We start from the raw sequence: 12259 nt of genomic DNA on the forward strand, positions 1-12259 counted from the left end.
ATAAACAGGTCTTTTTGCCCTTTTAGCCTGGGAGCAGCTCCAGGCTCTGCACACAATTTCTGCAACACCTGGCACTAAGCAGGTATTAAAAGGGATTTATGGACTGAAAAAATTAGTTTATTAATTAAGTCCTTAATAAATACTTATTCATACAAATGACAAAGTAAGCCTTTTTTTTTTTTTTAATGTAAGCTCTTGCTGTTACTTTAAAGCTAATGTTCTTTACATAGAATGCAGTAAATATGGGTTCCATGAACTCCCCAATGTATGCGTATACTCAGTACTTGGATTTCATCCCATTCTATTATCTGCGACAGTAAGTTCCCAGTCAGGACTTAATTAGGGTCTGAGATACATACTGTGTCAGGCTATGCCTTCCTTCAGGGCTGGACCAACTAAACGATGACCCAATGCACCCCATAGCTTAGCACAAACTTCAAATAATCCCAATTTCCTCCACTACATCTTGTAGTTTTCTGCCCATCAGTTATTGCTGATACTCTTGGTATATTCTGAAATATTGGAAGCAGCTTCCATGGCCAGCAATCAGGAAATACTAGTTAAATTAGGGTATATTCAAGTGTTGTGCAGTTTACAGATATTTTTAAAGTGAAAAAAATCAAGATGTAAAACTGCATGAAAAGATGACTGCCTTCATAGAGATTCATGAAAAAAAAACTGGATGGAAATAAACCAAAATAATAATTATGTCTGTCTCTGTAATTTATGTACAGGTTTGTATATGCTTTTGATTTTATTTATACTTTTCCACATCTCTCAAATTCCCTACAATGCACATCTATGTACTTTTTTTCTGAGAAAAAATAAGTATACCTCTAAGGTACTGGAGGTTTCAGTTGTAGAATTTCCAGTATTATTGCTTGAGTTTGAAGACACTGTTTCATTTTTACTTTCATTATCTGATTTTTCATCGGAACTCATACACTCAATATCTGCATCAAAGCCTGTTGGATATCCCATTGCCTGCAATACCTGTACAAATTACATTAAAATGCAGTTTTATTCATACATGAGAAACCAGAGAATAGACAAAATACTGAGAACAAAAGTTTTAAATTCATAGCGTTCGAACCATAAAACACCTTGCAGGAAGAGCAAGATGGTACTAAATCTGTAAGTCCTTGGTTAAATAGGGTATACCTACCAGGGTAGCACCACGGAAAAATGGGGAAAACCTCCTCAGGGTAATTGAGTTTAAATACAGGATGACAAATATAAACCTGATGCTACTCCTAGTTCATTTAATTTGGAGGTGAGAGGTAGAGAAAATAAATAGATAGCTAGGTTCAAACCAATAGGATAAGGACAGAAGTAGCATACTATAAAAAGTACCCTGGTCTAGAAAGGAAAAAATCTGAGAGTCGAATCCTGTATTTCTCCTCTGGCCCTCAATTTTCCAATCTACAAAACAGGAAGACTGTATTGGTTGACCTCTAAGTTATATGACTCAATCCATTAGGAGAAATTGGCCCAGAAAGGCAATCAAGAAATTTTTTATCTTTGAACCAACTTGCCTGTCAATTACAAAATAACATCTAAAACTTTCTACACGTTGCTTCCAACATAAACCACAATCAAAACTTAAAAGATTCAGTCTCGGCCAGAGGCGGTGGCTCACGCCTGTAATCCCAGCACTTTGGGAAGCCAAGGCGGGTGGATCATTTGAGGTCAGGAGTTCGAGACCAGCCTGGCCAACGTAGTAAAACCCAGTCTCTACTAAAGATACAAAAATTAGCTGGGTGTGGCGGTGCATGCCTGTAATTCCAGCTACTCCGGATGCTAAGGCAGGAGAATTGCTTGAACCTGGGAGGAGGAGGTTGCAGTGAGCCGAGATTGTGCCATTGCACTCCAGCCTGGGCAACAGAGCAAGACTCTGTCTCAGGAAAAAAAAAAAAAAAAAACAAGATTCAGTCTCTAGGTTTATTCTCTATACTAAGTAAGTCAGGAATAATTTTAGTCTTGTATTTCCATCCCTCTCTCTCAAGGGCTGATTATGGCTACCTCCAGTGTTCAAACTTTTTATACTTTTATTCGATCCCTAGGATTTTTCTTACTTTTTTGAAATAAAGCTTTCAGAACAATGTGTACATGTGTGTGCATGATTGTGCACAGGCATGCTCACACACCTCCACACACGAGTGCCTTTTAATACCTTCCTGATTATACTGCTTTTTAGATGTTTACAAGAGAATATGTTCACTTTTTGTAAGCCTCTTTCAAAGGAGGTTGATACAGCTTTGTCACTAATTAGAGGTTTACATCAGAGGATATAGGGACAGATTCCTAAAGACCCTTGCATTCGTTTCCATTTTTAACTGTTTTAAGTTGCTGAGATTTAAAAGCAACATCATATTTCTTTATAATAACAACTGTACATAATAGGTGTTCCAAAAAATGGTTATGGTGGCCACACAAATGAGAAGCCAGCCTTTATAAACAACTGCATCTTGTATAAAGGATTTTGCCAATATAAACAGGGTTACCCTAAACCAAAACATGGACCTACATAGAAGTCTGTACCAAGAGAACTTGAAATTAATTCACACAATTCATATGGAGAACTTGGCATTCTTATCATAAATAAATGTCTTGTATTTGCTCGGGAGTAAAGCCAAGAACGCTTTTTTAACATCTTAAGTTCTAAAAGTGCTCAGGTAATACTTTACACTAAGTACATTAACATCATTTGTTTATATCCTTATTAATATTTTATTTTAAAAACACCTTCTCCACTGTCTGAGTCCTGTAAATATGCTCTCCCTGAGAAATCTCATCTCCGAGAATAGCTATCATTCCAAATTAACACTAGCCAACACAGGCTGCAAGTCAAAAGCCAAACATCACAAATAAGTTTGATTTGTTTATTCCAATAAAAACTAAGGACATTCATCTTTTCTCGACTCAACATAGACAATAAAAATAGGCTAATATAAATTATTTAATACTTCTCCCCACCCTTTTCTCACATATCAGATTTGCTTATTATTATTACAGCAACATATTTCAATACATTTACAAATATTTTATATAACTTGTGGATTATATCTCAGGAAAATGTCCAACACAGTGTAACCAAAAAATTCAAATCAAATCATTTTTTATGAAGTTATTCTAACAGTATTTACTAGCATATGCTAAGAAATCAAAAAAGCAGGGAGTTCTCAGACCTCTGCAACTGATAAAGATTCTCTTCTTAACCAAACTCTAGACAGGATCCTCTGAACCATGTTTTCATCAAGGCCCCATCCTTGGGCCTTGTCCTTAAGAACCATGTTGTAGCAAGAAACCTGCTAAATTGGTTTAGCCAGAATCCCTCACCCTCAATATTTAATCACCCTCAATCTGATCAAATTTGGTATCTGATCAAATTTCCTCATCCCCCATTGATATGGTTGGTGTCCCCACCCAAATCTCATGTCAAATTGAAATCCCCAGTGTTGGAGGTGGGGCCTGGTGGGAGGTGATTGGATCATAGGGGCAGTTTCTAATAGTTTAGCACCATCCCCTTAATGCTGTCTCATGACAGAGTTCTCAAGAGATCTGGTTGTTTAAAAGCATGTGGCACTTCCTCGCCCTTCTCGCTTCCTCCTGCTCGGACCACATAAGATGTGCCTGCTTCCCCTTCCACCATGATTAGAAATTTGAGGCCTCCCTAGAAGTCACTATGGCCTCCCTAGAAGTCACTATGCTTTCTGTACAGCCTGCAGAATCGTGAGCCAATTAAACCTATTTCCTTTATAAACTACCCAGTCTCAGGTACTTCTTTATAGCAGTGCAAGAATGGACTAATACATCCATCACTGCCCAGGTGGTATCTGATCACCCTGGCCTGCTCTGAGCAAAAATCCTAATAGGTCCCATTTAGCCAGAAATCCCCCTTCATCCTGAGGTTTCCTCATAGTAATTTTTCATCCACTGACCCATCCCTGTTCCTTGGCTACAAATCCTCACTTGTCCATGTTGAACTCAGAATTGAGCCCAGTTCTACACTGAGGTCTCTTTTCCCTATTGCAATAATAGTTCCTGATAACACACTTTTTTTTTTTACTGTTTTAACAACTGTCCAGCTCTAGTTTTCTTCGGCAGAACCAAGTTTGTTTGGAGTCCATGTTAATGCTAAAAAACCAGCATACCAAAGAAAAGTGAATTTCAAGTATCTGGCAAACAAATTCAAACCTAATACATCAATTGAGCTTAAAAATGACAAGATCACTCATGGAAACAAGGTGACTGGGAAATCATCTGTTTGTAACCAAATCCCTTTCTTCCTGGAAGAGGGCTGAGGTTAGCAAAGGCTGAGACTGAGAAAGATGTTATTCTCAATACTAGGGGCCAAGAATGAAAAGAAAACATGGCTCTCTACATCATGGCTCTCTACTCAAAAGAAAGTAACATCCATGGCTTCTATATAATAGAGATCTGATTTCATCAGACTCTCAGGAAATCTGATGTCTCTAAGAACCTCTCCAAAGAACCTTCCCTTCACCTTCATCCCCTTCTAGCGGATCTTTTCCTCACAATGACTAAGATTCTTTTCATGTAATATGGATGATTATGACCCTAAAGGTATCCTTTGTGGGGGGCTGCCAGGATAGAGAAGTGGAATAGTGAAAGGAAGCCTGGCCACTAATTCTCCATCACATTAGGGTGCTTGCTGCTCTGCAGCCAGGCCAGACTCATGTGAAACTACTGATTTCTTCTTTTCTTTTGATTTGATTCTCTGATGTGATTTGTCTTAATAGGTACAAAACCCTCACCAAGCGATTAAGAACTAAAAGGATTTTTATTCAGTTGGACCTACTTTCATAAACACGTTAGATGCAAAATTCTTTCTCGCTCATTTATAAACAACACATAACATGTGATATAACTTTTATGGATGACAATTTGGCAATATATGCCTGGCATAGAATAAGAATTCCAATGCATTTTTTTAACAAATTAATGAATCACTAAAATGTATTGACCTTTTGACCCAATAATTCTCTCTAGAATATATCTTAAGGGATCATCAGACAAGTTCAGAAAGACATAAAGCAATAAAATGGAAGTATCTAAATCTAAAATGATTAGTTACATTATGATAATGTAACAGACAATCTGCTAATAATGAAATGTTAGACCATCACTAACAATAAGAAGCAATCTTTGAGTTAGCTATTTAAACATTCATAATATATTTTTAGATGAAGAGAGTATTGGCTGGGCACAGTGGCTCACACCTGTAATCCCAGCACTTTGAGGGGCCGAGGCAGCAGGATCACCTGAGGTCAGGAGTTCAAGACCAGCCTGGCCAACATGGTGAAACCCCGTCTCTACTAAAAATATAAAAATTAGCTGGGCGTGGTGACAGGCGCCTGTAATCCCAGCTACCCAGGAGAGGCAGGAGAATCACTGGAACCCAGGAGGCAGAGGCTGCAGTGAGCTGAGATTGTGCCACTGCCCTCCAGCCTGGGCAACAGATCAAGACTCCGTCTCAAAAAAAAAAAAAAAGAAAAAGAAAGAAAGATCCTATTTTAAAAAAATATATTTTTACAGACATTATATAGGTTCATCATTCCTTATCTGAAACCCTTGGTGCCAGGTTGTTTTGAGAATTCATAATTTTTCAATTCTGACATCTAATACAATACATATACCACATATTTTCCAAATCCCCAGTGGATTCTCAGGTGCTGCCCCATGTTTATGCAAAGGAACATATAAAATAATCACACTAAATAGAATACTAAAGACTAAAAATAGCCCCGTATCAATTCAGGTCATGTTTTGCCACCCAGTGAATCTGCATCAAACTTAGGGAAGTTTTTTTCATTTTAATGCTTTCTGAAGTTAGAATTGCAAGTTAAAATAAGAAGGCTTGGAAGAAAAAATACCAAAATGTTAATGGTTATTATTTCTACGTATTAGAACTATGAATTTTTTCCCCTCATTTTCTAAACCATTTATAACAAACACACATTATACATTTATAATAAGCTTTAAAAAGCCAAAAGTAACTTTTAGAAAATAAGACATAACATAAAAAATCTATGAAGACCTTAGGGAGAACAATCTACCTCAAAATAGCAAATTATGGAATAAAGCTATCGAGTCATAAACTTGAGATGTTAGAGGCCTAGAAAAGACTGCAGGCCACTTGAGACTGACAGCTAGTAATAAATTTTCATATCATATAGCTGATAAACCAAATAAAGTAAGCAGAGTTTTTCAAACCTTCAAAGCTAGTTTACTCTGATTCTTAATTCATTCTACCTGGATGGATCAAAGTTTAGTTTATCCCATTTTCAAAAAGGGCAAATCTTAACTCTTCATAAATTTCAGATTTACTAGTTACTGCACATTCTACCCAAAATGCTACTCAAGGTAAATAAAAGTATGAAGGCCATCTACCTGCCACACAAGTCACAAGAAACCATTAACAATTTCCTCAGATCTGGTGTCATTCAGATCGTAACTGATATCTACATTTCCGAAATTTGTCAGGGAGCTTAACTTAATCCCAAGCTTACAGCCCCTCTCTGTTTACCAAAAGCTCAGGTGAATAAAACATAATATTGGGAACTAAAGACAAAAGCAAACCCAGGCCAACCAAATTCCATTATATCATAAAAATATATCACTGCATCAAATGAAAACAGCATCCAAATCTTGTCACATTGCAAAATGTGCCACTCTACTAGCTCTCCCAAATTTTACTGAATTGGAATTTGCTATGAGGCCACTAGCTTATGTTAAAGGTTACTGTACGAAACAACCCACAAAATTTATCACTGCATCACAGATTGAAAAGAGATCACTGATATCCTTGGTTTGTGAAGATCTACCCAAGGAGAAATGCCCACCCGATCAAATGCCACAACTGTGACCCTCATAACCAAACTCTCTGTTCTTAAAGAGAGTGAACTGTATATTTCACAAGCTTTTTGTGTCAGCTGCTACAGAACTTAGCTCTAAACTTCTGACACATTCTCAGTGTATGTTGTTATTAAACTATATGTTTAGTCTTATTCCCAGATTTACTTTTCCCCTCGTTGGTTTTCTTTTTCTGCCTCATTTTAAATTCATACTCTTTCATCATATTTTAGACATCCCTTTTCCAATGAAGACAGAGCATAAGTAATATATAGTGTTTGACATTTTTACAGCTTAGTTATTGTTTTTCTGCATGCATTGTTCTTATTACCATCTGATGTTTACATGCTTTGTTGTCTATCTTCCCATCCTATACACGCTAGAATGTAAGCTCCATGACAGCAGGACCTTCGTTTCATTAACTGCTATATCCCCAGTATCTAGGATGGTGTTCGCATCTACATTAATAATACGTACAAAATGAAATGACCATGAAAATAGACCAATTATATGGTATGCCATACTGTTATATGAAAGAACTTTTAAGTGAATCTGATCTTCAGTCTACGTGATCTTTAACATTTTTGCACTAGTCTGCAAGAGGTCAAATATACTTATAGAGAGATCCCATTACTTGGAAATTTTCTACAAACCTACATGCATAATTGGTCCAATCCTGGACATTATTCCTGATGGAAATATTCTAAAGATACAGACAAAGCACCATATACAAAGATACTGATCAAATTTATAATAGAAACAATCTGGAATAAGCAAAATATCTAATGATAGGAGAATGTTTAAACAAATAGTTTACTCATAGCATGTTAATCGTACAGCCATTAAAAATTATTTATGAAGATTTTCATAATGAGGAAAAACACTAATGAAACATTACATGAAAAAAATCAGAAGCTAAAATTACATATATACTGTGAGCTCACTTAAAAAATAAACAGCAAAATAGAAAATGAAGGGAAATAACCCAACATACTAGATACAAATACTAATGGTCTTTGCTTCAAAAATGTTCAATTGACATATTTTAATTTCTTTACTTCTTTCTGTATTTTCCAAATTTTGTATGACTACCACATATTATTTTACAACAACAAAAAAAACTTTGTTATCCAGAAGTAACAAAAGTCTATATATAATATTATTGCTATTAAAATGTTTTAAAAAATGATAATTTATTATAGGAAAATAAGCATATTATTTGGAACATAAAATAAGAAAGCATTGCAAAGTAAAACAAATACTGTACCTTCACCGCTACATGAAGTTTTGCTGTTTTCTTGGATGGTCCTGAGGCTTCATATGTTGTGCCATCCACATCTACAGACATTGTGAAGACTGGGGCATGAACGGGGCCAGACTGAGATAAGAGCTTATACTGAAGCCCAGGCCTGATCTGATTTAGCCTCATTAGTGCATTCATAAGGTCTATTGCTTTACTATCCAGAACTGTTAAAGAAAGAGGAATGAGGTCAGAAATTAACTAGAAAGTAATTTTGCTTTATGCGTTTTTGGGGTTCCTAGTAACTACTGTAAATTCACCAGATTTTTTTTAAATGAGGATTTCAAAACACACAGATTAACCTCATAAGTAATTCTAAAATTATTATGCTAACATCACCATAAAAATAGTATGCATTATTTAACTACACATTAATTTTCGCTTGTCAATATTAATGTATCCTAAGCAAAAAAGCTTGGAAACAAAAAACTTATTCAATTATCAATTCCTCAGTTAAGATCTAGTCTCAAAACTCTAATCCAAATCAATCAAATTCTTCACTTTTTGGCCAGGCACAGTGGCTCATATCTGTAATCCCAGCACTTGGAGAGGCCAAGGTGGGTGAATTGCTTGAACTCAGGAGTTCAAGACTAGCCTGGGCAACTTGGCGAAATCCTGTCTCTACCAAAAATATAAAAACTTAGCAGGGCGTGGTGGCGCACACCTGTGATCCTGCTATTTGAGAAGGCTAAGGTTGAAGGATCACTTGAGCCCAGGAGGTGGAGATTGCAGTGAGCCGAGATCGCGCCACTGCACTCCAGTTTCGGTGACAGAGTGAGAACCGATCTCAAAAAAAAAAAAAAACCTTCACTTTTAATTTTTCTATCTGAGGCTACAAGTCCTCTCTAGTTTGCATCTATAAGAATAAAGGTTTTACACACTTTTCCTTAAGTTTCGTTTCATCTTCTTGTTGGGGTCTTTATCATCCCCTAATCCATCTTCAAATGGCCTCTTTAGAGCTGAAGACCCAGCACCTAAAAAAAATTATGAGGGATTCATTATGTTGTCAAAACAACAATCCCCTTACCGTACTGCATGTATCTAACATGTTCAGGTAGGAAAATCTTAGGAATCACACCAAGGACCATACAACTTTTTCACTGATCAGTTAAATTACCATTATTTATAATCTAGAAAAGCAAAATTTTTTTAAAGCAAATCTTGAAACAATATTAGCACTTTTTATATTTTTTCCCATTTATTCATATATACACACCAATATCTATGCCTATGATATGGTCTGAATGTGTTCCCCCAAAATTCATATGTTGAAACTTAATCCCCAGTGCAGTGGGATTAGGAGGTGGGGAACCTGGAAGGTGATTAGGTTATGAGGGTAGAGCCCTTATAGATTATAAAAGATGCCTGAGAGAGATTGTTTGTCCCTTCTGCCATGTGGGGATACATAGCAGGCACCATCTACGAGGAATGAGCCCTCACAAGACAGCAAATCTGCTGAAGCCTTGATTTTGGACTTTCAAGCCCCTGAGGGCAATAAATTTCTGTTGCTTATAAGTTACCCAGTCTAAGGTATTTTGTTCTAGCAGCACAGCTGCACAGACAGCATATATTCATGTTATATGCATGAACAGAAAAAGTCTAGAAGGCTATATATCAAAACGTTAAAAAGTAGTTACCTCTGGTAGGATTTATTTTTACTTAATATCATTTCAAACATCTCTATAATTTAACATTTATGACTTGTATAAACTTTAGAAGTCCACATGTTAAATCTTATACTTTTGGAAATCTGATTATCAAACTATAAAATATTCTTCTGCCTCTTCAAATCCTATTCAAAATTTTATTTACAGTTCTCCTCCTCTATAAAAATGTTCTCTCATATCAGAGTTTTTATATCAGAAATGTAAAGTCTTATATCATTGCCTATTTCATATATTCTTGTGTGTCTTCAGTGCTCTTTGAAGGTCAAAGATATTTTTTCCTTGTCTTGTCTCTTACAAACTACCTTAACACAAGACTTAGAAGCAACATAATGGGCACTGAGCAAAAACTAATCGAACTGATTAATAATCAGTTTCTTGGATAAAGAAGCCACCAATTTATAATGTTGTCAAGCAAAAGGCAGGAGCTTTGCTGTCCAAGTTAAAAATTATTAGAGAAAAGTTCATCAACCTATTCAAGTACTTTAAAGATCTCTTTATGTCTTCACTTTAAAAGTTAGTTGTTTTTCCTAAGGAAAATTATGCTCAAGATACTCATGCCACAAGATTTCCAGATTCTTCTAGTGAAAGCCTATAATAATAATAATGAGATTAACTATGTATTTTCTGATCAAGATTTACTGTCCCTTGAGGTAAACACTGACTTCAGCATTTGCTTGGGTCAATATTTACCTCTCAGGTCAATCAATCTTGATATTCTCAACAGAAGGCAACGTTGGCTGAGTATTATATTTCATTTGCATTACATACAACTCTGAGTATGCCAGTCTCCCAGAACGCAGTCTTTAAGAGATAAAAGTTAAAAAGGAACTATGTCTATTCAATCACTCTTCTGCTCATTAAGTTACATTAAAAGCAGCTCCTTGATTGCCTGGAAATCACAAGCTAGCTTAAATGCACAGATCTCTTCTCTAAATCCTCCAGCTACATAGAGTTCTATGGATTAAGCTTCATTCTATCATTCCAGCCACTGGAAAGGGGCTGTAAAATGCGGGGCTAACCATAATAGCAACCTAAGGAGAAAAATGGTCTTGCTTTACAAAAAGCAGGTAGTTTTCAACCTTCACAGTATTTAGTAATGAGAAGTGATCATTTCTGAGGCAACAATTTTTAAAAATAATATTTTCATATTTACCATATGCCTGACACTGTTAACGTCTTACAGGTATTAACTTATTTAATCCTCATGAGCACCCTCATGAAGCCATTACCTTTATTGTCCCCATTATAAATTCATTCATATATTCATTCAACAACAAACAATAAATATTAATTGACATTTACTATGTGCAAGACAATTTTAGGCACTAGACACATAGCAAGTAACAAAATAATCTCCCTTTTCTCAAAGAGCTTACATATACTGGCCAAAACTAATTACAACATATACTACGGTAATGAGTGTAATGAAGAACAATTTATATGTTGTGCTCATCAGAAAGGTATCACTAATGAGGAGACCTTTTGATGAAGACCTGAGAAAGTAAAAGAGTGAACTATTCAGCCATTTGGAGAAAGAGTCGCAGGCAGAGAAAAATAAACAGCAATTACAAAAGTCTTAAGGCAGAAACATGCTAAGAAATGATGCAAAGGCCTGAGTGGTTGGAGTGAAACAAACAAGGAGAGGGTGCTAGCAGTAGGTGAGAAGAGCCAGGCAGTAGCTCTCAAACCCCAGTGCCATTAATTGACAAAATATCAAGGGCCCACTTCCAGTATGAGAGAGTAAATAAGTCAAAAAAGGCTTCCCGACTAGAGCAATTAGAAAAATTGGACAAAACAAACAATAAATATCTGTTCCTGGACAATGAAGAATTTTAAAATCAAGATCTGGGAGGTGAGCCTGGCATGGTGCCACATGCCTGTAGTCCCAGCTACCCAGGAGGCTGAGGCAGAAGGATTCATTGAGTCCAGGAGTTTGAGGTTAAAGTGGGCTATGACTACACCTGCAAATAGCCACTGCACTCCAGACTGGGCAACGTAGCCAAGCCGTGTTTTTTAAAATAAATAAATAAATAAATAAAAATAAACCAAAAAAAGATATGGGGGGGGGGAAAATTCTCTGCATTTGGGGGGGGGGGGGGGGGGGGGTTACGTTAACCCCTAGGGACATCTTCCGAATCCAGAAGAGGTCACTAACAACTGAAGAGAGTAATGTCAACAGGCTCCCAGGTCTCAAGGAGTCCAAAACTAAGTTCAAGGTCCAAGCAGAGAAGGGCTGGCGAACCCCCCACACTCTGGGTTGGGCCTCTGAAATGTTATACACTAGAAGTAAGATGAACTGGAAATAGTGTGGTTCTCACAAGGACGAAATCCCAGCTTCAAATTATCTTAATCTCTGACTACACTGAAATGATCTAAGACTGCCAATTCCATTAGCCACCTCCCAGAAACAAATATA

General features: G+C 36.5%; 1 protein-coding gene across 9 annotated transcripts in view; it reads right to left on the reverse strand.

Moving 5' to 3' along the window:
- The window catches only part of STRBP (spermatid perinuclear RNA binding protein), a 148393-nt gene that overhangs the window by 17549 nt on the left and 118585 nt on the right, over positions 1–12259 (reverse strand). For all 9 annotated transcript variants that reach the window (XR_004249943.2, XM_032165087.2, XM_058445193.1 and 6 more), the window contains exons 11-13: positions 9058–9150; positions 8144–8343; positions 835–993 (exon numbers count right to left, since the gene is read on the reverse strand). Coding sequence is in view for 8 of the 9 variants with exons in the window: in XM_032165087.2 (XP_032020978.1) it covers positions 835–993; positions 8144–8343; positions 9058–9150 (452 nt within the window). In the remaining variant the exon portion in view is untranslated. The remainder of the gene's footprint in view (positions 1–834; positions 994–8143; positions 8344–9057; positions 9151–12259) is intronic.

The sequence above is a fragment of the Hylobates moloch genome, unplaced genomic scaffold, assembly GCF_009828535.3.
Source record: "Hylobates moloch isolate HMO894 unplaced genomic scaffold, HMol_V3 SCAFFOLD_10, whole genome shotgun sequence".
Taxonomy (NCBI): Eukaryota; Metazoa; Chordata; class Mammalia; order Primates; family Hylobatidae; genus Hylobates; species Hylobates moloch.